Here is a 24606-nt window from a genome sequence, read left to right as displayed (position 1 = left end):
TCTCATATCCCTAGGTCTGTTGGCAAAAAGTTTGTTTCACTGAATTTTGAACTTCTAAAACCAGTACTTTTTTTTTCCCGCTGATTTTTGAGCTTGTTTCCCAGATTCAAGCTTGTATTCCATGTTACGTTTCCTATCTTGGTCTTTTGGTGACCTCTTTTTTTTGTTTTTGTTTTTGTTTTTTTTTTTTTTTTTACTACTTTGTTCTTTAGGAAAATGGGTTTTCAAATAGAAAAAAAAAAATCTTTGTTAACTATAAACTTATTGTTTACTTTAAAATGAGATATTTATACTTAGGTCTCAGTTTTTTCTTTATTCTTTTTCTTTTATTTTTTGGCCCTACTTTCCTTTTCCACTATAGGTTTCAGTATATACTTGTATGTGAATACACACGCACACAGTTCACATACATACAACTCTCACAAACATACACAAAATATATGTATAATTTGTATGAGAGCTGGGGTCAGAATGACCATATAATTAATTGGTTGCTTTATTATTTGCCCATTCTCAAGTCATTTTAATTCTTGTTTCAGAATATGATAGAGCTTATTCCAATTGGGAATCTGCAGACCCTTTCCATTCAGTACTGTTACTGAAAACAGAACCCTTTTAACAAGTAATACTACCATGCTACTTTGGAAACTGCCTAGTACCCAAAAGATTTGATATGCTTTTTGAATTGGATACTTAAATGGACCAACCAAAGCAATGTTTTGATTGGCTATAATTTGTATTTTTGAAACCACTTAAAACAAACATTCTCAAGAAGAGTTTGTATGTCAAAAGTCCTTTAGGTTTTAAAGTCTTTTGATCTTTTCTTACTATATACAATCAGTCTGCAGAGACTGTTTTGTTATGTGTCTATTTGCCTTTGTACATATGTATAGCTTGTTTGAATAATCATTGTATATCTCCATTAATGTTGTTCTTTGCTTTGTATATAAATTAAAAGAGTTGACCCAGGTGTTGTTACACAGTGTCTGTCATCCTTAGAGTTGACCAGAGGCACACAAACACACACAAACACACACACACACACACGTGTATATGTGTAATATATCAAAATTTACTACTTATTTCTAATAGAACTATGAAAGGATTTTAAAATTGTATTTATATTGGATGAGAACTGAGAGTATACAAAGGTATTGGTAAAAGTTGCTGTTTCATGAATTAGTTTGAGAAAATATTTTAGGTCAAATTTATATTTAAGAAATAAAATTTTATTAATTCAATCTTCCTTTTTTCCTGAGTTTTTCAAAGGGGGAAAAACTGGAAAATTTTACCTTATATTTTTCCCCAAAGACTTATAGTTTCAAAGGAATTTACACTAGAAAATAACATGGCTATACATTTTTATATGTATTGTATTTTCATCAGCAGGGTTTATAACCAGGACAGATTTTTATTATTAAAAATATTTAATTTCTGAGCTTGTTGAGCAGAGTATAGATAGTATACTATCTATAGATAGTTCTATAGGTAGATAGTTTTAGTCATTCTAGTGTTGAAATTGGAAAACAGATGTCTTCTGTCTAGTACCTTCCCTACTATTTTATGACTTCTGTAAGGTTTTGTGCTTGTTTTATATTTCTTATTTATTCATTTGGGTTAAAAGTTTATTTTTCAAGTATTTTCAAATCATTGTTTACATGCAAATATGTATTTTTCATAAGAAAAGTTAGCTGTCTGTCACATAGCAAAACTATATGCCATAAAACTTGAACCACATTTTCCCAAAGCAATAGTCTCTTCTTTCTTGATATATTTAACTTACATAACAAGGAATTATGATGCTAATAAATGACACAATGTTGCTGTATTACTAAATGGTACTCTAACTTATCACAGAATTGTTCACTTTTGAAAAACCAGTCTATAACCTGATACATGGATAGAGAGTCTATAGGTTACAGCCAAGGTTGTTTGATGCCTATATACTAACTTTTTAACTAATGCAAAGATAATAGTCATAGGGCTGTGAGTTGGGTTGGGTATGGAGTAGACATTGTTGGAAGAATAAACTTCACTCACAGAAAATCTGTTAAAAATCACAAAACGACTGATTTAACCCTTTACAGTATACGACAGTTTACAAAATCTGCCCTATGAAGTAATACTCTAAAAGTTTCCACTTTATTTTTTCTTTATCATAACAAATTCATTTTCACAATATTATTCCTTTATGTGTATGCTTTTTCCCACATATTAGGATTTTGTCACTAAAAGGTTTTAGGTTAGTTACAGTGTAGCAAAGCATTTAGCATTAAATATTGAGAATATTAGTGAACTTTGAAAATTGAGCTAAAATTCACATGAATCATAAAATTATAGAATAAGTTTTAAAAGAGTGCACTTAGTAAATATACCAAACAAATATACAGTAGATTAACAACCACAGATAATTTTCTAATTGACATTTTAGATAAGAACACCTGTTTTGCACTTGGAACCATAAGGAAAATGTCTAGGAACATCTAGTTGTTGTTCAGGATCCACCATGAAGCTGAAAAGAGAAAAACATTTTCTAAAATAATGAAAATAACTTACAGGGCAAAGAACATTCAAGGTGCAAATTATATCTAAAGAGACCATTCCCCTTACCTTTAGTCTGCATAATAACTTATCTTTCTAGTCACCATTTCCTGACTGTTTGAGGCAAGATTGAACTCTTCTTATGCACTTATTTGTACCATATCTTTTGGCACTTTGTTGCAGTCTAAAATTTTTTGTTCTAGGTGAATAGAACTTGTTTTGGCAGCAAAATTATAAATGCCGTGAAGCTAAAATCATGCTATTGTTCTTATTAGAATCTGCCCAACACTGGCAGTAGTTAGGCCATATATATATATATATATATATATATATGGTATTTATATACCCAGTATGAAATCCTATATGTAGAAATACCATGTATTTATACATATAGTATACATATATGCACATGTATTTATATATTGTATGTATATACATAAATATACATATACATACATATAATATGTATACATATGTATATACATATACTATAATATATACATATAATATGTGATATGTACATCTATAACAATATACATATATGTACACATATGTACATATATAATATACCTATATGTATTTATAAATATGTATCATATGTATAATATACATATAAATACATGTGTAATTATACATATATTTATACATATGTGATATTTATAAATACCATATATTTATACATATAGGATCTCATAAATATTGGGTATAAGCAAGTAGATAGGTTATAAATAATATTTTAGTATATCTGTATGTTAAAATTATAAATGTTTATCCCAGTGAATATAGATATCCCGAAAACAAACCAATGGCAAAGATGTATGATTGGTGGAACGCTGTGAGAAACAGATAAATGGAAGGGATTGAAATTTGCTTTCAAAGCTTTTCAAGTAATTTGCTGGAAATAGGATCTTTTTTTTGTATCCTGTTTTCTCATAGCCATAGGCTTTTCTCTTATTGCCAAGGGACATTCTGCTCCACAGACCAAGTTGATATACTCTTTTTGTCTGGGTGGTTTATGATGGCTAATGGAGCTGGGCTGCCATATTCCAGTATGCTTCATTTGAAGGATTTTATATTTGAGAGGTCATTGGAATGTATTATAGTGTATATTTTCATATCTGGATGCAGTCTGTCTTAGTTGCTTAATTTCTTTAGATGTATCTTAGGTAAACCACTTAGTAGTCTTAACCATAAAAAGCAATCTTACCAGAAATCATAATTTGTAAGTTAAATTAGAAATACAAACCTACTCATACTGCGTTTTTAAATGTAATATCTGCCTTTTTTCTTTCAGATTTTAATTTTAGGTATAAATATGTGCAGCTAATACATCTTTAATTAATTATTTATTTTGAGACAGAGTCTTGCTCTGTCACCCAGGCCGGAGTGCACTGGCACGAACTCAGTTCACTGCAAATTTTGCCTCCCAGGTTCAAGTGATTCTCCTGATTAAGCCTCCCAAGTAGCTGGGATTACAGGTATGCACCACCATGCCTGGCTAATTTTTTGTATTTTTTAGTAGAGACAGGATTTCACCATATTGGCCACTAGTCTCGATCTCCTGTCCTCTGGTGATCTGTCCACCTTCGCCTCCCAAAGTGCTGGGATTACAGGCATGAGCCACAGCACCCAGCTAATTATTATTATTTTTTAATCTTCATAACCATTATAACACAAAATGCACAAAACTGGTTTTTAAAAATAGTATTATAAGTTATATGGCCATTAAAACCCACAAATAATATTTATATGCTAACTTCAACTTACTGGAATAGGCCTGCTGTCACAGTGATAAAACTTTAAAATAGGGTAGGATGTCCCAATAAATGTTAAAATGTTGTAGGTTTTAAAATTGTGTCAGAAATCATGCCTACCTTTTCCTCTTGTTCTACGAAATTCCAGTAATCATTGTTGAAATTAAATGTAATATGAGATTAATACCAAATAGGGCAGCAATTAAAAGGCATTAAATTGCGTTGAACCTGGCTGGATTCACAGAACAAGAATTGATCCAGTTTTATCTGTAGTCAGTTTTTCTTTCTAAATTAGGAAATGCTCTGAGAGAGAAAGAGTAATATAATGCATGTGCCAATGACACTAGTAGTGTATAGAAAATAATTCAAGATAATAATAGCGTTGAGTCAGAAAACTATCAGATTATTCCACATTTTCAATTCTTGCTATAGCATTTTTCCCCTTACTGATAACTCAGTAGCCTCCTATTCTGTCCTCTTTTCCTACTCTATTTTTGTTCAGGTGTTTCTGTCCTGGAAAGACTCAAGGCACCAATAAGAACAAGCTTTGTTCCTTTCTTTCCACATTGGTTTGGGAGAAATGGAAATGGGTGTGATGGTGACACAAAAATTACGTGTCAGGACTTCATGGAAATTTTGACTGAAGACCAATACATTTATGATGATGCCAAAGTCCTATTCATTCTTTCATCTAGGAAATAATTTCTTTTTGCCACATACTGTCCTATAGTAATACTGTAATAGGGTAGGGAATGTGAAGATAAGTAAAATGTGGATCTCACTTTCCTGCATTCTATGTACAAAGCCTGCAGCAGTCATATTTACAGAAGTTGTATTCTAAGATTTTCCCCCTATTTTATTTTATTTTATTTTACTATTATTGTTTTTTGAGATGGAGTCTCGCTCTGTCACCCAGTCTGGAGTGAAGTGCCTTGGCTCACTGCAACCCTCCGCCTCCTGGCTTCAAGCAATTCTCCTGCCTCAGCCTCCTGAGTAGCTAGGATTACAGGCATGCCCCACCATGCCCAGCTACTTTTTGTATTTTTAGTAGAGGTGGGGTTTCACCGTGTTGGTCAGGCTGGTTTCGAGCTCCTGGCCTTGTAATCCGTCCACCTCAGCCTCACAAAGTGCTGGGATTACAGGTGTGAGCCTACCAGGTTCAAGTGATTCTCTTGCATCAGCCTCCCAAGTAGCTGGGATTACAGGTATGCACCACCATGCCTGGCTAATTTATGGGTAGGGATTTTGCTTTTAGTTTGTACCCTCTGTAGCTCCCAACACAATGCTTGTTCAGAAATGGAGCTTAATCAGTACCAGTAAATAGGCTAAACACCCTGGTGCCTAGCACATATTAATACTCAGTAAATATATGTTTAATCAGTAATTGGATGGGTAGATGAACAAATTGTGTCCAATACACTAAATTACAATATGGTAAAATATTAGAATAATTTTTTGAAATATCATGATTTGGTACTACTTCAAGTTTGTTAATATGACTAGCAAATGACTAATAGTAGGTTCAATATAGATGGGAATACAAATAGGGTTCACTAAGGACAAAATAGAACAAATATATAGATCTTTTATTTCTTCCCCCCCACTCTCAAGCCATAAGATATATAAAGAAATAAATAAGAGAATACATTCATTGATAAAATATAGAAGGGAAGAGCATACTGTCTTTTAAGAAACAAACAAAAAATACAAAAGGATATAGAAGCATTGTAAACCCAGGATAATTACCAGGAACTAGCATTGTAGATGTGAGTTCTGGAGTTTCCAAGAAATCCACATTACTTCTTTGGAATGTCTTGCTATAATTTGTCTGAAGGTGGCTGTGTAAATAATTACAGGTTAAGGCTGTGCATTTTTATTTACAATCTTCCCAAGTACAGCAGAGATCAAATTTGATCAAGATGGCAAAGTTCAGGATGATGTGGATTAAGTAAGCTCCTGGATACAAGCTTCTTTTAATGGTTGTTCAGCTTTCAAAAATGACTCAGGAGTAATTTAATGATTGTTATCAGAAACTTTTTTAAAAAGGTTTTAAACCAGGAGAACATTACTTTTTTAGAGGATAAAATAGGAAGTAGACTTTACTGCAGCAAATTTAAATAGAAAAGAATATTATAGCTGTTGGAGAGTTTAAAAAACAGAATAGATAATAAGACAGACTGTATATTTTACATTTCTAGATAATAAAAATAAATCTGAAAGACTATCTGAAAGTGTTGGCCTGGAAGCACAGAGTTGAATAAGTTACCTTGTTTCCTTCTATGGCTGAAATACTGTTGCTATCATTTTGCCTTCCTTATAGCACAAAGTGCCTTCAAAATTGCCACAAAAATAAAACTTTTAGGTGAAATACGGATCAACTGAATTTCCAGGTATTCTATTACTTCCATTGCCATATTTAACACCCTAAACATGGACTTATTTAGAGAGCTATATTCTCTGTACCATTTTAAATCAGGAATTGTTATATACTCTCAGAAGAGCAAACATTTCTTTCATTCCATTTTAAAATTATATGTTTGTTTTCTATTAGTAATTATTTTAGTTTTAAAGAAGTTGATTTGTTTTGAATTTTTGACAATCAACGTCTTGAATTTCCAGTTTATTTTTAGTCTTTAAAGACATTTAGAAGGTGTTGGGCTGCAATGACTCTAAAAATTGTATGTAGTTTTGTTGTAAAATAAAATAGCTGCATAGACTATCCTATGAAAAATTAGGTAAAGCTCTTTTTTCCACCTCATTTTTGTCCATCCTTTGTCTCCACCCTCACCACTACCCTCACCAGCTTTAGACACACATACCCCCATTTATATCTTCTTATCTGAAAACATTAGTAAAATGGTAAGACTCAAAGTGGGATCATTATCAAAAGTATTTGTACTTCAAGACAAGTGGTTTCTAAGCCATTAAATACATTTTTTAAAGTGCGTAGAATTCAGGGTAATGGGCAAATGGGACAGGTTTTAAGGTAAGGTAAAAGAGAACGGAGCTTTCCTACAAATCCTAAAATTACATCATGCATACATATTGCCACCTTCCTGGCTTCACATAAAATCAGGCTTGCTCACAACTTACCTATTCCATACACTACTATTTTCCCAGAACTCATAGATTATGTAGCGAGATTCATTTGAAAGCTTCTGTATAGAAATACTGAAATGGAAAATAAAAGGCATAATTAGCTACTGGGAATTAAAAATACAAGCTAACTTTTCTAATATCTATATGTAGTATGAAACAGTCTTATCCATTAATAGAGGAAACAATCTAAGGTGCCTGCATGAAAATCAAACAGATTTGTCAAGAATTTATTTGTTCAATATGTCTGTCTGGCATAAGTGGTTTTTTTTTTTTTTTTTTTTTTTTTTTGCTTTTTGTTTTGTTTTGTTTTGATTTTTTAGTTTTCTGGTTTTGCATCATGAAAACAGTCTCAATATATTGCAGACATCACGAATGTAACTTTTGCAAAATTGTATTCATTCATTCAAAAAGGTTTATTGAGCATCTGTTGTGCTAGGCCCAGAAAAATGTGAGTGCATGCTACCTGCCTTTGCCCTCAAATGTAGCTGTTAGGATTGGCCCTATCAACCACTGTACCTCTGCCAAATTCTTAGCCTTACAACATTCCTGTATTGACAGTTTTTGTGTGGGTCCTGCTCTATGCCATTTGAGTCACTTGGACCACACTACTGTTATACAACTGACTCCTAGTTCGCCAATACCTAATGGCTCTCTTCCCCTTTCTCTTTTTTCCCTTTCTCCCTGTCTCTCAAACTGTCTCTTCTTCTGACGCGCGCGCGCACACACACGCACACACACACTGCTCAACACTGTCTCTGGATGAAGTTTAAGAGTCTACATTCTGGCCATAATTGCAAGGGTTTTTTGTTTTCCTTTTAAATTTATTTTCCAATTTGTTTTCCTTTTACATTTCTTTTCCAATTTGGGTGAGAAATTTATTCCTTCCAGTCCTTTGACTAGCCCAAAGGAGGAAAAAGTCTACATAATATGTTTTGAAGGAGTGAAGAAAGTAGGCTGGCTGAAAACATAGGTTGAGGTGACTGCAAATTTGATTCTGTAGCAATGAGGAGCCACCGAAGGATATAAAGCAGGGAGAGTGACGTGGCTATAGCTATGTATTAAAAGATCCTTCCGATGGCCCAGTGGGTATTGTATGAAGGGTATTGTAAAGTAGAAAAAACAGCTGGAAAGATAGTGAAATAGCATAGGTGAGAAATGATGAAGACCCAAATTAATTTTGAAACAAAAGAATAGAGAGATTCATAAACTTAAGAGTGGGAGACAAAAATAAAGATAACTTTAAAAACTGAATTACAAAAGTACAGACTTTTCAGCCTGATGGTTCATAATATATTCATATTAGAAAGCAAAACGAGGGGTTATAAAAACAATAAGGCTTTTGGGTTAACAAAGAATTTACCAGTAAACTTACCAGTAAGAGAACAAATAACAGCAGTAAAATAGTTGATTAATGTAGATTTAGGATTTACCTAAGTGTGACCAGCAGGTGGCAGTAACTACACACAGAAATTTTAATTTTTTTTTTCTTTAGTTCTGCTTGTGTTTTTTTCAGTTGTTTATTTAGTTTGGTTCATTAAGGTATGATGCAGCAAATATTGTTTTTAGCTCAACTTCAGATTTTCTGGAGAAAGGTTTACTCTGGAATCATAAGAATTGAATAGAAGGTGGAATTTGTGATTTTCTAATCCCAGGAGTTCATGAATGTGCTCTTTGGGGGTTCACTAAAATCCCAGAAATGATCTACAAATTAATATGCATATATATGTTTTTCTAGGAAGAGAATCTATAGCTCTCATCATAGTCTCAAAGGGATGTAATCCCCAAACATAACCTTCAGCAGTACACTGGACAAATTGCAATCCATCTCTATTTTCTTTAGGATAAAGTTTAAAATACTTAGCCTTGTATTTCAAGCTCTTCATCAACTGCTTCCTGAAAACTGATTTATTTGTATACTTATTACATTAAAAGCCCACTTATCCTGCTATTTGAACATTTCACTTTCCAGACTAGCCATAAGACCGTAAGATAAGAAATTCATAAAATTTTAGCATAATGCTAAAGTTTTTGAAGGAGTAAAAAGGAGTATGAAATGGCAGTGATTTAAAGTATAGCCCAACAGACCTTCCACCATCCACCATTTATTAGCTGTGCCACCTTGATCCCAATACTCAACATTGGTTTCCTTATCTGTACAATAGTGATAACAATACTATGAGAATTAAAGTGTTTCATGTAAGGCCGGGCACAGTGACTCACACCTGTAATCCCAGCACTTTGGGAGGCCAGGGTGGGTGGATCACTTGAGGTCAGGAGTTCAAGATCAGCCTGGCCAACATGGTGAAACCCTGTCTCTACTAAAACTACAAAAATTAGCTGGGCACAGTGGCACATGCCTGCAATCTTAGCTACTCGGGAGGCTGAGGCAGGAGAATCGCTTGAACCTGGGAGGTGAAGGTTGCAGTGAGCCAAGATCAAGCCACTGTCTCCAGCCTGGGCGACAGAGCGAGACTCTGTCTGAAAATAAAGAAAAAAAAGTTACATGTAGAATTCTTAACTCAGTACTTGGCTTAGTGTGTGTGTGTGTGTGTGTGTGTGTGTGTGTGTGTGTGTGTGTGTGTGTGTTGTTAGCCCAATAGCTAAAAGGAAAGTATCGCTTTCATTCGGTGAGTAGCTATGAAAGCTAAGCCTTAATGGTATCAAAGCTAAGAAGCATGACAGAAACAAAAGGAATGGGGTGGGAGGAAAACCAGAAAAGAAATGGAGGGAAAATGTACATATCAAAGCAATGAGAAGCAGCAAGCTAATAATATAAGTATTAATAGTGGTGGTGGTGGTGGTGATGATTTCTACATGTATTGCTCTGTTCCAGGCTCTAATTTAAGCATTTTCCATGGATAAGCCATTTAACCTTCACAGTTACTTTGGGAGTCATGTGGCTACACTGTCCATTGCCTCCCCAAATATTACTCTCCTCTTACTAACATACTCTGCCACTGTTCAGTTTGCAATACACCCAATGTACTAATCAGTGTTGGACTGAGAATATCCTGATAACCTTACTCCTCTCTGCTGGACACTTGGTTTCCTAACCTTTCCAGTGGCCAACAATGACCATGCGACTTGAATTCTGGCCAGTGAGATGCAAGGGGAAGTACGCTAGGAAGCAGAGACTCTGGGAAAACATTTGCATCTTCAGGATCAGACATGAGAGGAGAGCTTGTTGGTATTTCTCCCTTTTTCTTCCTCACTGTAGGCCATCTGGTGAAGAGCCAGAAGGCACATCTGAAAGACAGATCTGGGATCTTTGATGACAACATTAAGCTGTATAAGAACCTTGAGATTTTTACCTCCGGTATTCCTTTTGAGAATAATAAATGTACTTATAATATAAGTGACTGTTACTGTGCTTACTCTAGATTGCAGTTGCAAGCATTCTTATTTGATACTGGAAGGTGGTGGTGTCTTCGTGTATTTAATTCTCTATTGTTTACAGATAAGGAAACTGAGGAATGGAGAGATGAAATGTCTTGTCCATGGTCGTCACAGCTGCTAGTGAGTAAACCAGACTTTGAACTTAGGCATTTTTGCCTTCAAAACCTGCACTCTGACAAAGAGTTAGGAAACCTAATAAAGGTGACTGACAAGAAGCAGATGCAGTGATGAAAGTGCAGATTCTGTCTCAAAGGCACATGGGTGAAAGTGCTAACCAGAATTGCTTTACAGAATGGGTACTTTCAGTTAAGGGCCAAAAAGACCAATATGGGGCAATGATATTTAAGGACATTGATATTTGAGACTATACCATATAGATAATGACACACAATGATCACAGTGAGACAGCAAGAAAAGTCCAATTGCGAAATAATTTTTAGAAAGATTTGTCAGCAATTGTTAAAGGCTTAGGGCTTGAATGATTAGCTTTCAATTATTTGTAAATGTAAAACTGCACAACAACACACGTGTGATTTGTTACTTGTGTGATTCTACTCCCCTGAAACAGCCTGTGTCGTTCTCCTTAAAATCTTCATACTTCCTGTGACACTTAACACTCATTGGCTAAAGCAAGAGTTCTTTGGCTAAGCTGTCTTTGGATGCAGGCCCTAAAAGCTTCAACCTTGAGCTTTGGGAGATCTTGAATATTCCTGGATGCTGGAAAATGTGTCAGTGAAATGGCTTCTAGAGGAAATGGATGTGGCTCAGGAACAGGTGAGATTAAAGATTTTAAATGAGGAAACTCCCCATAATGGTCCGGACTCTCCCTCTTGGCTTCTTCCTTCCCCATGTGCATGTCCTACCTTAAATCACAAGCAAGGCCTAACCAATGAAGAAAAGACATGGCAAGAGGGCCAGTCCTCACATTTCTCCATACCAAGCTGTGGGTCACCAATTTATTTCATCTATATAATTACTGATTAATGAGGCTGGGCATGGTGGCTCACTTCTGTTATCCCAATACTTTGGGAGTCCGAGGTGGGCAGATCGCTTGAGTTCAGGAGTTCAAGACCAGCCAGGGCAACATGATGAAACCCTGTCTCTATAAGCAATACAAAAATGGCCCGGCATAGTGGCTCACGCCTGTAATTCCAGCACTTTGGGAGACTGAGGCGGGCGGATCATGAAGTCAGGAGTTCGCGACCAGCTTGGGCAACAGGGTGAAACCCCGTCTCTACTAAAACACAAAAAAATGGCTGGGTGTGGCAGCACGTGCCTGTAGTCCCAGCTACTTGGGAGGCTGAGGCAGGAGAACTGCTTGAACCTGGGAGGTGGAGGTCGCAGTGAACCAAGATTATGCCACTTCACTCCAGTCTGGGCAACGGAGCAAGTCTCCATCTCAAAAAAGAAAAAATTAGCCAGGCATAGTGGCATGCACCTGTACTCCCAGCTACCTGGGAGGCTCTGGTGAGAGGATCACTTGAGCCTGGGAGGTTGAAGCTGCAGTGAATCCCAGCACTTTTGGAGGCCAAGGCAAGAGGATCGCTTGAGCCTGGGGGTTCAAAAGCAGCCAGGGCAACATGGCAAAATCCCATCTGTACAAAATTTTTTAAAAGTGTGAGACACTGTCTCAAAAATAAATAAATACTGATAAATGATTAATGATTCAATGTGCTACCATTATTTCTTAAGGATGCCTCAGGGTTGATTCTTACAATGTAATCCTACATTCATATTCCTTAGGCCCTTGACATGGAGTTTTGAATATATTCCAATTCTCAAATTTCGTAGCTGAGTGACTTTAGAAATCATTTTGTTCTATTTAATGACTATGAAATTTTAGACCATGAACATGATTTTAATTGTGCTCTACCTACCCTCATAAATGAGCATCCTATTTTCCCAACTGGAGTCTAAGATCCTTGAAAGCAAACTATTCTCTTGTTCTCTGGTGTCAAGAATGGTTCTGAGAACATACCATGTATACCACTTATATTCAATTGGTACCTCCCTATGACAAAAACAGGGATTAATGAGCCTTCATGATTACAAAATAAGTGAAGAATAGCGTGTGTATGTGTTGTATCAAACAATGTGTGTGTATGTTATAAACATGAGTCCACATAATCTGCTTGAGTTTTTCACCAACTTAACTTTTTAAAAACTCTTTTGACTACTAAAACAAAACCTCTGTCACTCCCCATATTTCCGAGTCTCCTAATCAAAAACTTATAGGGCAAAACCTCTAATTCAGTGGCCTGAATTTAAGAAAGCAAGACCTTGTTGTAATTAGAACAGGAGAGGACTTGTCTATTCTACCCCTGGTTAACCACAGAAAATCCAGGAAACTCTAAGGATGACCAAATATTGACAAGAAGGATTAAACACTGGTTTTAGTGTCAGACAAATTTTAATAAGTTTTTTTTTTAACCCATCTGAGACTATTCCTTCTAAGCTAGATGTAATATGTGCCTCTTGATTATTGCTGTGAAGATAAGAGGACAGGCACAGTGGCTCAAGCCTGTAATCCCAGCACTTTTGGAAGCCAAGGCAAGAGGATCGCTTGAGCCTGGGGGTTCAAAAGCAGCCAGGGCAACATGGCAAAATCCCATCTGTACAAAATTTTTTAAAAGTAGGCAGACATGGTGGCGCATGCCTGTGGCCCCAGCTACTCTGGTGGCTGAGGTGGAAGGGTCGCTTGAGCCCAAGAAGTTGAGGCTGCAGTGAGCCATGATTGTGCCACTGTACTCCAGCCTGGGCAACAGAGCGAGATCCTGTCTCAAAAATAAATAAATAAGAAAATAGGTGCCAAATGTCTAATCTTTTTAGTCCTTAATAATATCTATTTTATTTTATGGCAGTATTTTGTGCCTAATCATGGTGAGACTGAGCTAAACATCATGGGAGAACAGAACCTCTGACATTCACAGAGCTTTATTTTCTCAGCCAAGCACTATGCAATTGTGCTGGGCACACTGGAGCATGACTGATGGCATCAGTGGCATTTGATTATCAATTGATACAGGTAGAAAATTGAATTTGATTAACTGGTACAACTGAAAAACTGCATGTAGACCGGCACACTGGCGTAACATCTATGCCATATATATTCCATATGGGTGTGATTCCCTGATGCTCATTCCACCTGATACAGTCTACATTTCGATAATTCCAGTAAAAGAAAGAAATTAGCTGAAAAATCAACAATAAGAAGTGAACAAAGAACTGTATGAAACAAACCAGTCTTGCAAAGGAAACAGAGAGGCTGAGAATCTATCTTACAGGAAAAAGATGGTCTCCTTCCCTCCACTTCACAGCAGGAGCTGATGGAGCAATTTATTGTGGTTATTGAGAGAATAGAATTTGCAGCAGACAGCACAAATCTATCCACTCTCTCACTCCCCCACAGCTAGTTTCCCTTTCCCTGGGACTGTTCTAGTAGCTTGAGGTCATTTTCCCAACACCCATTAAAGTAGTGTTTGTGAACCTAAAAAATAAACTTGTGTGCCTTTTTTATAAATATAAAACATGCCATCAATCCCTGGAGATGGTAATACACTGAAATAGACTTTATCTTCTCTATATCCTCATTAAAAAGAGTTTACTGAGCTCTATTTTGGGAAGTTTACACTGTGAACAGTGTATATACAGGTTCTCTCTGTATTTTATTTTATTTTATTTATTTATTTATTTTTTTGAAACGGAGTCTCGCTCTGTTGTCCAGGCTGGGGTGCAGTAGCACCATCTCAGCTCACTGTAACCTCCGCCTCCCGGGTTCAAGCAATTCTCTAGCCTCAGCCTCCTGAGGCACATGCCACCATGTCCAGCTAATTTTTCTATTTTTACTAGAGACGGGGTTTCACCACGGTCAGTCTGGTCTTGAACTCCTGACTTCATGATCTGCCCGCCTCAGCCTCCCAAAGTGCTGGGATTATAGGCGTGAGCCACTGCGCCCGGCCCTCTTTGCATTTTTAAATATTCAATTTTATTTTCAAATGAGTGGGCTCTAAAAACGACACATATTCCCACCTTTGCAAGTCTTGAGTCACTGAAGTAAAAAGGACGAAAATGGGGTTTTTATTTGTGCCCTCTGAGTCTGGTGTGACATAGAATAATAAAAATAATCATGGAAGCACAGCATTTCCGGTGTTCTTGTTACAAAGACACTACTGGAAGATGATGAGCTGTTAGTGGCACTGAGGAGGTACTGCACTCATACTCTAGAGAGGAGGTCAGTCACCCAGACAACCAGGAAACAATAGTAAACGCAATAGTGACTTCAGCTCACATCTTCAGTGGATGGGAAGCATTGTGCTGAGCACTGCATACGGACTGTCTCAATCTTCCCAACCATCTCATGAGGCTCTTGAGGAGGAAACTCAGGCTTAGAGCCAGTGAGGGTCTTTCTCAAAACCACAAAGCTAGTAAAATCCCATGTTTATTTCCAGAGCCAGACTCCTTAGCTAGAGAAATATTCTGCTGGGGTATGAATAAAATTAATTAAACACTGAGAAGAAAAGCAAAACACCCAGAGACATGAAGTATCTGTTTATGCACACATGTACACACACATACACACATAAAAACCTTCCCAAAGCAATATTTGAAGAGCATTATGAAATATAGTTTAAGCAAACTCATAAGGTAGGGTTAGACTTAGTTGTAGAAGTTTTCTAAAAGCAGATGAATTTGAACCGGGAGTCTGAACTTGAGGCAGTGCATGGTCTGGCAGAGACTTGCAGCTGGGTGCACATTTCTGAGAGGAAGAGTAGCCAGGTCTGAGGCACAGTGGGGAACAAACAGATTATATCAGAAATTCTAGCTGTGCATCACCAAGGCAGAGTGTTTAGATGAGGGAGAACAAATAATAGTAGTGATATGGATTCTGGGTCTGTCAGTAGGATTAAATATAGAGTCAGGATAAACGTCTAGCCTTTGATAAGATACTCATTAGAGAGTTACTGTAGGTTCCAGTTAAGGGAATTCTATGATAACTGTTTCCAGAAAATTATTATAGTAACTGTTTATTGAACCAGTTGGAGTAAAAAAACTGAAGATGAGGACTAGTATATTTTAGTAGCTTGAGATATCCGAAGCCTGAGCTGGGTGGTACCCATGAAAAGAGGAAAGAAAAGATCTGCTGCTGCTTCATTTTCTTTTAATGACCAAGGACTGAAATCATGACTTCAGGGACGCCTGCAATTTCCTAATGGCTGAAATGGTCATTAGGCCACAGGGCATGCTGCCAAGGGAGCAATCACAGCTAGATGTCCTAGAGTTGGCGCCTCATCTACCAGAGATGATTTTAAATCAGAGTGTGGGCTGCCTGGATGCAAAAGGGAATTTCAACTTATTTGAAATTCAGTCTCTTCATTCAAGTTGTTCTCTCCATTTCGTTTTACTTGGTGCCCCTAATGATCAAACGACACGGGGTTTAAAGATTAATGATAAAACATCCAGTTAAAGGCAGCAAATGACATCACCCAGGTGGAGTGCTCTATAACTTAATGTGAGGATTCTCAAATATCTGTCTTCTAGACCCCCAGCCTTGTCTAAAGTGAGAAATGCCTTCACTGCATTCCTGGGCTGCCAAAGGCCTAAGGTGCAGGAGTAGGAGCACTTACCGCAAGCATCCACTTTGGGAGGAAGCACTCTCCACGTAGTGTTTCAGAGCAAGTTGGAATTCTTCCAGGTCCTCTTCTATCACAGACATCTGCCGCTGCACAAGCATGATGTGCTGCCGAGGAAGGGGTGAGGGTCACTGCGTTGGCTGTCACAGAGCCCGATTTCAGCTGACTCCTACTGCCCATCCCATTCCTCCTCACAAAAACAAATGATTCTCTTCCAAAAATATGACCAAGGAAGGCCATGAGTATTCCAAGTATAAAACTGCATAAAGGCTGTAATCTAGGCAAGATATTTTCCTTGCCTCTAGTCCCAGAAGCTGAACAAAGTGTTCTTTACAATGACGTGTTTCCCTTTAAAAGCAGTGATTCTCAATGACTCGAGAAGTTTTAAAATTATATTTATATCAAAATCTCTGGGAGTGGGGCCCAGGCACTGCTATTTTTAAAACCTCCCTAAGTGTCTCTATGGTGCAGGCAGAGCTGGGATCACTTCCCTATAACCACTTACCAATTTTTAAAGAGAAGTCCTATTGTTCATTGCACAGCTTCAATTTCTTGGATATTTTGTGATACTAGACATAAGTGACAATCATTACAAACAACCAGATTTCAAAAAAATGAGTAACTTATGCATTTCCAAAGGTACATCAAATATTACAGGGTTGTCAAACACATTAACTACTTACAACAGGCCCTGTTCAAAAGGTAATGGCATCAGATGTGCTTGTTTTTAATGGATCACACTGGATTGGATGGCAACTGTTTCCTGTAACAAATCCTATTAGCATTATAGCAATTGTAGTTTCAAGGCTTCCCTCAAGATCTGCCTGTGGTCTTCTTATGGAATTTTAGATACCAACATTAGTTCTTTTCAAGAATTGGTAGTGAAAGTATAAAAGTGCAAATCAAAGTAAGGATTGGCATGAATCATAAAAGTGCATAAACAAAAACAAAACACAATGTAAGGATGATCTAGAATATGAGAAAAATAACTTCCACAATAATACCAGCTATGTAGCATGAGAGCTAGAATTAAACCCCTGGTCTACTGTTTCCTATTCCAATGGATTTCTCATTTCATGTCAATAGCTACTATTTGTTGAATACCAATGATATTGTAGAGACTGTTAAGTATTCAGTATATTCAACAAATATTCCTACTTCGTTGTACTAATCAAAGCATGTGGTTTTAATATTAATGACTAAGTAGAGTTAATTTCTACTAAAATAATGATGGATATATCATTTTCACAAAAATTTGCAGGGACCTCTTGGTTGGACATTTGTGATTACTGACTCAGATAATTAGGAAAGCTCATGGGCTTTCCTAATGAGATATATAAATACATCCACCTATTCCATCATAATTCTTTTTGTCTAAAGGCAATTTTTACATGATCAAGTGGGATGGATTGTAAAAATAACCAGAATCCTTCATTATCCCCATGAACTCATGCCCTTTGACTAATTTGACTTTTTAGCTCCTCTCATCAAGACGTGGATTCTATTTTCCCTCCCCTTGGATCTGGGTTGGCTTTCTAACTTGCTCTGGCCAATAAACGTGGCAGAACTGACAGTGAACCAGTTTCAAATTCAGGCCCTAAGAGGCCCGTGGATTTCCACTCTTTCTCTTGGATCTCTGAGATTACCATGTGAACAAGACCTGCTACAGCAGAGGCCAGCAAATATTTTCTGTAAATGGATGGGCAGTAAGTATTTTAGGCTTTCTGTGCCACATGGCTCCTTTTGCAGCTAGTCAACTCTGTTATTGCCATGTGAAAGCAGCCACAGCCCACACATAACCAATGAGTGTGGCTGTGTTACAATAAAACTTTATGACCAAAAACAAGAGGTATGCTGTAGTGTGCCAACCTCTATATTAGAGGAGTAAAGGCCACATAATAGAGCACAGCTGAGCTCCTAGACATATGAGGAAACTCAGCCAAGATCAGCAAAGCTAACATACAGCTTACTACAGATACAAGGAGCCCATGTGAGACCATAAGACACAGCCTAAATTGCCTACGTGCAAAATTGTGGTTATTGTGTTAAGCCACTGAGTTTTGGGGTGCATTATTATGTAGCAATAGCTAACTGATTCATTCACTTATGTACATTGATGTATGAGTTGGAAAAATTGAGCTCTTGGCTTCCTAGATGGGGTTGTAATGTCCAACTTTGCAACCCAAACCAGAGGCATCTTTTCCCCCTCCTTTCCTAAGATAGTTACACAAAGAAATCCATTTAAAGAGCCCCATATAATCTGCCTAAGTTTGATAGTTTGATGACTATTCTGACAAGTGGAGCATTTTAAATAGTAGTTATTTAAAGTAGATTTTCTGAAATCCAAAGAAAACACTTAAATTTTCTGTTCTGGCTAGGCCGAGACAAATTGTAGGATGTGGGGTTTGGGAGAGGTGGAACAGGAGTCCTACTATCTTGTTAATATATCTATGTGTCTCTTGTGTCAAATACACAACCTGAAAGCTTACTAAACTGTGGGATCCCAAGATATAGTTAGCTCAGAGCACTCCGTCATGGCTGAATATTCTTTCATGGTGCTACATTTTTGTTTCTCTATTATAGGAGTAGTAGTATATCATTTACCTTATAGGAATTTTGTTACAGTGAAAGTATGGCTGGATATTTGGAATATCTTGGACTAAATAGTGCTGTGTAAGTATGAAAGGCCAGTCTCAGTTCATAGGATAGTATTTGCCAGTGACATTAGATTATGTTGCATCAGCCTTTGATTTCTTGGAACATTTCAAGAAATGTCATCTTTTTTAGTCTTGGGACACAGAGACATGTTTTAAGTACAACTTATTTTTTCAGGTTACTTGGTTCTATTTACTACATTTACAGTTGTGTTTCAAATATGTCTTCAGAGATACCATAGCCTTTCTTGTACGCTCTCACTGACTCTTAACAGCCATTGTAAAACAAGACTTATATTTTGATAGTCCCTGTTATATTACTTGACAATAGCCCCTGAACCCTTAGGAATGGCAGAATGGAATGACTTCACAAGACGTTATCCATCAGTTTTATATGAGTGTAGAGAGGCAGAAAAAGATACTAGGTTTGTGGACTCATTGTATGATAAGCTATTTTAGTGTATTACAACAACAATGTGCTGAAGAAAAATCTGAGTTTTTGAAAAGCACATGAATGTGCTCAAATGTTTAAAATTATCATGATTTTTAAAAACCTTTGAATTAAGAAAATATCTGGAAAATGATCATCTTACTCAGTACTCTTTTGGTAAGAAGTGCCATACAGGCACATCTTTATAATATGCTTGTTATCAATCATTTGGAACATTTAAATATTTTTATTTAGCACTTTAGTGTTCTTTCAGGGCAGTGTTAGAATCATTCGATATAGTAAGAGATATATCAGTATTATTTTTAAAAAAACTTCTATTTAGTTTTCATGATTTCATCTTAAATATTATGTCATTTTGGAAGTATTCCTTGGTCTCCTAAATTGAGTTGTGTCCCCTTACTGTGCAAATCTGTACCTTCCTATGATAATCCGCATCATATTTTATTGTAGATTCTGTATACTTTCCTTCTAGTTTGTTTTCTAGCCTATAATATTCACCTATTTCCAGACCCTCTCTTCAGGCCTGGAACATAGTTGGTGATCAAGTTATTTGTGGAACAAACACATTAAAGATGCTTTTGCTTTTAGCCATTGACTAATCTTAGAATTCCCTTAATAAACTATTTATTCCAGGAAAGGCTTTGAGGTGACCCTGGAAACCCAACAGCACTGCACAATTGTTAGGTGCTCTTTCATCCGTCTCCACCATCCTGTCCTCTTTTTCTTTTCTTCTTTCTCCTTCAAGAGCAGGCATACAAAGTAAAAAGAATTAGCTTCACTTTTCCTATGTGGCCTTTAACAAGTTACTTAATTCTTTCTCAGTTTGTCTTCTGATACGTAAAATTAGAATAGTGGTACTTATATCACAAAATTTTGGGAGGACTAAATAGAATAGTGTGTATAAGGATCCTTTCCATGACAGGTACTAAATAAGTGTTACATCTTTTACTCTAGGCTGAGAAAAAAAAATGGACTTAAAAAAAGAAATCACATCCTGGACTCCTCATTATGTAATGGCTCATTGCCCAGAAAACTAGAGATGGCAGTTGCTAGGGTTCAGGACTTTTGCTGTGTGCTTAAACAAGCCTGCCAGACAATCTGCTCTGCTCTCACAGTAGGGAATCTCATAAAACAATAATCCATTCATCCACAACCTCCCTAGCAAAGAGCAGTTCTACTTTACAGGCTAGATATCCACTAAACACTAGGGCTGAAAATGTTAGAGCATGGTGATGAGCATAGGTCTGGGGTTGAACTGCAGGGTTTCAGCTATGGTAGGTAAATTCCTTTAAACCTTAATTTCTTCATTGATAAAATGAGTCTGAGGATAGTACTACCTTATTTGGCTATTGTGAGGATTAACTGAGTTATGTGTGTGTTTAATACAACACTTGGCACATAGCAAAGGATCAGTAAAGATCAGCATTGCAAAAACCAAGTGTAATACAAATTTATTCTTTGCTTTCTGTCGTAGAATTTATTTTTCCAAGTTCTCATGCATTCACTAATGGAAAAGGAAAAATACCTCACTACTCAACGAATTCTAAAACTGGTTTTGGGCATCAGGATAAATCATTTAACACATGGTAGGATAGAATTATGAGCACTAGAGCACTAGCTATGAAATAACAGTGAAAAATGCTTTTGGTCATTCTGAATATAGGAGGTTTTACAGGAATTTATAGTAATGCACTTACTACCATTAATAAAAAAATACAACTTTTAATGACAAATATCTTATTGTTACTTCTGAAAAAACAAACCAATTCAAATCTTTACTATATGTATATTCCCAAAGAGCATAATTGTTATACCTCTATATATGGCTGGAAATAGGGAATATCCTTTCCTACTTTTAAACAAGATTGAGAGCTGAACAACCTTCTTAAGTCTTATTTGTTTAAAGTACTTCTATGCACTACTGAATTAGTAATGTTGTGTGTGTTGATCTTTTAAAGTTGGCCTTGGCTTTGGCTGCTCAGGGACCTGCAAATGGAATAGCTGCCTCCTTTCACAAACAATCCTTAGACAAATTTTCTTCCTCATAGCTATAGAGAGAAAATAATCTCACATTAGAAAATTATTTAAGAATAGACAATTATCTCTCACAACATTAGAAAAGTTATATTTGTTTTTCCTTTGTCTGGAGTATAGTTTTTCCTCTAATGCACACCTGTGAGAAGATAACAGATGCATGATCACAAGGTTAACAATTCCTGAGCCTCCGGGACTATGCAAACCCGCTATTCTTAGTATGTATATACGCTTAAGACCCACTCCTCTCACTTTCCCATGAAAGCCTACCATTTTAAAATGTTGGGGTCTTGATGAATTAACACAGACTACATCCCTGTCTCTGGAGGGATAAAAGCACTAGACATGCAATGACAGATCTAACTTATCGGGGGAAAGTATTCATAACTATAGGATTCTAACAGTAGCAGCCATGATTAAACTTTTCTGAGACTCCCACAAAGTTTACTCTGAAGAATCCCTTTGGATTATGAGTTTGGACAGATGGGCAGGAGCCTTACACACAGATGGGTCTCACCTTCTTCTATCATGTAGTCAGTGCTTGTGCACAATTCAGAGATGAAAGGTTATTTCCTATCTTGGTTTCATATAAATGCGTGAACAATCCTTTGACTTCTATAAAGTATATAATACATCTAAGGTATTAAAAAATGATTTTTCTCCTAGTTACCCAAGATTTTAAAATCCAAATTTTCACTAAATGTAAATGTAAACATCCAACTTCCTGAAACAAAATGTACTATGCATGTTTGCCTCAACATAAAGTAAACAATAAAGCTTGGTAGGTACTGCTTTTAGTTATTTGCTAACTTCTTTTTGTTGCATCTTAATGTACTTTTTAGGATCGCTTTGTCCATTTTTCTTCTGTTTCCAAAAAGCGCTGCCCCTCTGGATGGACATCTTATCCCTAGGGATACAAATGCTCCCTTTTCTCTAAACATCAATTTATTCTTTGAAAAATTATTTCTGAGCATTTTCAGTGTGCCTGGCCCTAGGCTAAATGCTGGAAATATAATAATGAACAGAACCAGGTTTCAGCTCAGGTATATCCAGTGCACATCACAGCAGGATTTACAAAATGTGTTTATGATGCAACTTAAATGTTGCCCTTCTCTGCCAGTCATATTCCTTCAATTATTCAATAACTCATTGATTAATACACGTATAAAATTTTCATTTTGCACCTATTACATGCCAGGTACTTTCACAAAAACTGTGAAGTAGGTATTAGGTTTATACAAATCATAATGTAGAAATAACACGACTTAACCATATAAAATGAAATATGACTAGTTTTTAAATTTTTCATTGAGATAACTAATTTTTGAAGAAATTAAATTATGTTTTTAAAGAACATGTTGATAACATTTTTACCTGATAAAAATACTTACAGATTTAGTATTCCCTTCATTAATTTCTTCTTCCAGTGGTTCAAGTTTGAGATCCTTCAATAAGAGGAAGAAATGGCAGAAAAGAAAAAAATTACATCATTTAAAAAAATGCCATATATTCAAATCATAGTTCTCTCGTGGCTAACATTGAACCAAAAGAACCTCATTATCTGAAAGATGAAATAATACAGATTTTTAAAAACTAAGCTGTTCCAATAAAGACCCTTTGTACTCATTTATCAATTGTAAGCTGTTTTAGACGTGTTCAAAGTATTGCTTTAAATTTACTTCCTGGATGCCATTAGAGAGCAAAGTGGAAGAGAGAGGTACGTAAAAACAGAGAGGAAAAGGATAGGAAAGTAAACAAAAGAAAAAGAAACAGAATGACTAAGCCTAACAGTCTGCTTTATTTTGCTATGAATGAGTATTACCACATTTCTACATTTCTTGGGACATCATTATAAACATTAGTCTATTGTTACAACACATTTATACCCTAGTGTTAATTTTTCTTTATTAAATAGAAAGTGAATTAAAGAGTAAATGAAAATACAATTGATATTTGCTAAAAGTGAAGAACTCCTGTAAAGATTTTGAAGTCTTTAAAAAAGTTTTTTATTTCCATAGGTTTTTGGGGAACAGGTGGTATTTGGTTGTACAGGTAAGTTCTTGAGTGGTGATTTGTGAGATTTTTGTGCACCAATCACCTGAGCAGTATGTACTGAACCCAATTTGTAGTCTTTTATCCCTCATCCCCCTCCCACCCTTTTCTCCTGAGTCCTCAAAGTCTACTGTGTCATTCTTATGCCTTTGCATCCTCATAGCTTAGCTCCCACTTATGAGTGAGAACATAGAATGTTTGGTTGTCTATTCCTGAGTTATTTCACTTGGAATAATATTCTCCAGTCCCATCCAGGTTGCTACAAATGCCACTAATTCATTCCTTTTTATGGCTAAGTAGTATTCCATCATATATATATATACCATAATTTCTTTATCCACTCATTGATTGACGGGCATTTGGGTTGGTTCCACATTTTTGCAATTGAAAATTGTGCTGCTATAAACATGTGTGTGCAAGTATCCTTTTTGTATAATGACTTATTTTCCTCCAGGTAGATACCCAGTAGTGGGATTGCTGGATCAAATGGTAGTTCTAGTTCTAGTTCTTTAAGGAATCTCCACACTATTTTCCATAGTGGTTGTACTTGTTTACATTCTCACCAGCAGTGTAGAAGTGTTCCCTGTTCACCACATCCATGCCAGCATCTATTTTTTATTTTTATTTTTTTGATTATGGCCTTTCTTGCAGGAGTAAGGTAGTATCACATTGTGGTTTTGATTTACATTTCCCTGATCACTGGTGATGTTGAGCATTTTTTCATATGTTTGTTGGCCCTTTGTATATCTTCTTTTGAGAATTAAGACCTTAATGTCTTCTGTGATGACCAATGAATATTGCTAATGTCCCCAGTGAAACCAAGTGCTTCATCTCTGAGAACTTCATTCTGTGAATGGCTCTCCTAGCATTGTTTCCAACGAGGATTATGTAGAATAACTCCTTCAAATAGATAAGAAGTAAATTGAAAAATCTGTAGAAATCCAGACTATCTGAAATAATATATGCCTGTTAATGATAGAGCTATGTTGCTCTAG

At 36.3% G+C, this 24606-nt stretch overlaps 1 protein-coding gene across 1 annotated transcript in view; it reads right to left on the bottom strand.

Annotated features, from left to right (window-relative positions):
• Positions 1-315: 315 nt before the first annotated feature.
• The window catches only part of NECAB1 (N-terminal EF-hand calcium binding protein 1), a 172887-nt gene continuing 148596 nt past the window's right edge, over positions 316-24606 (bottom strand). Inside the window, exons 9-13 of the mRNA XM_025393724.1 lie at positions 22951-23004; positions 16415-16527; positions 7389-7466; positions 6042-6133; positions 316-2512 (exon numbers count right to left, since the gene is read on the bottom strand). Coding sequence (XP_025249509.1) covers positions 2484-2512; positions 6042-6133; positions 7389-7466; positions 16415-16527; positions 22951-23004 — 366 coding nt within the window. The 3' untranslated portion in view covers positions 316-2483. The remainder of the gene's footprint in view (positions 2513-6041; positions 6134-7388; positions 7467-16414; positions 16528-22950; positions 23005-24606) is intronic.

This window comes from Theropithecus gelada, chromosome 8 (genome assembly GCF_003255815.1).
Source record: "Theropithecus gelada isolate Dixy chromosome 8, Tgel_1.0, whole genome shotgun sequence".
Taxonomy (NCBI): Eukaryota; Metazoa; Chordata; class Mammalia; order Primates; family Cercopithecidae; genus Theropithecus; species Theropithecus gelada.
This window is presented reverse-complemented; position numbering and strand designations above follow the sequence as displayed.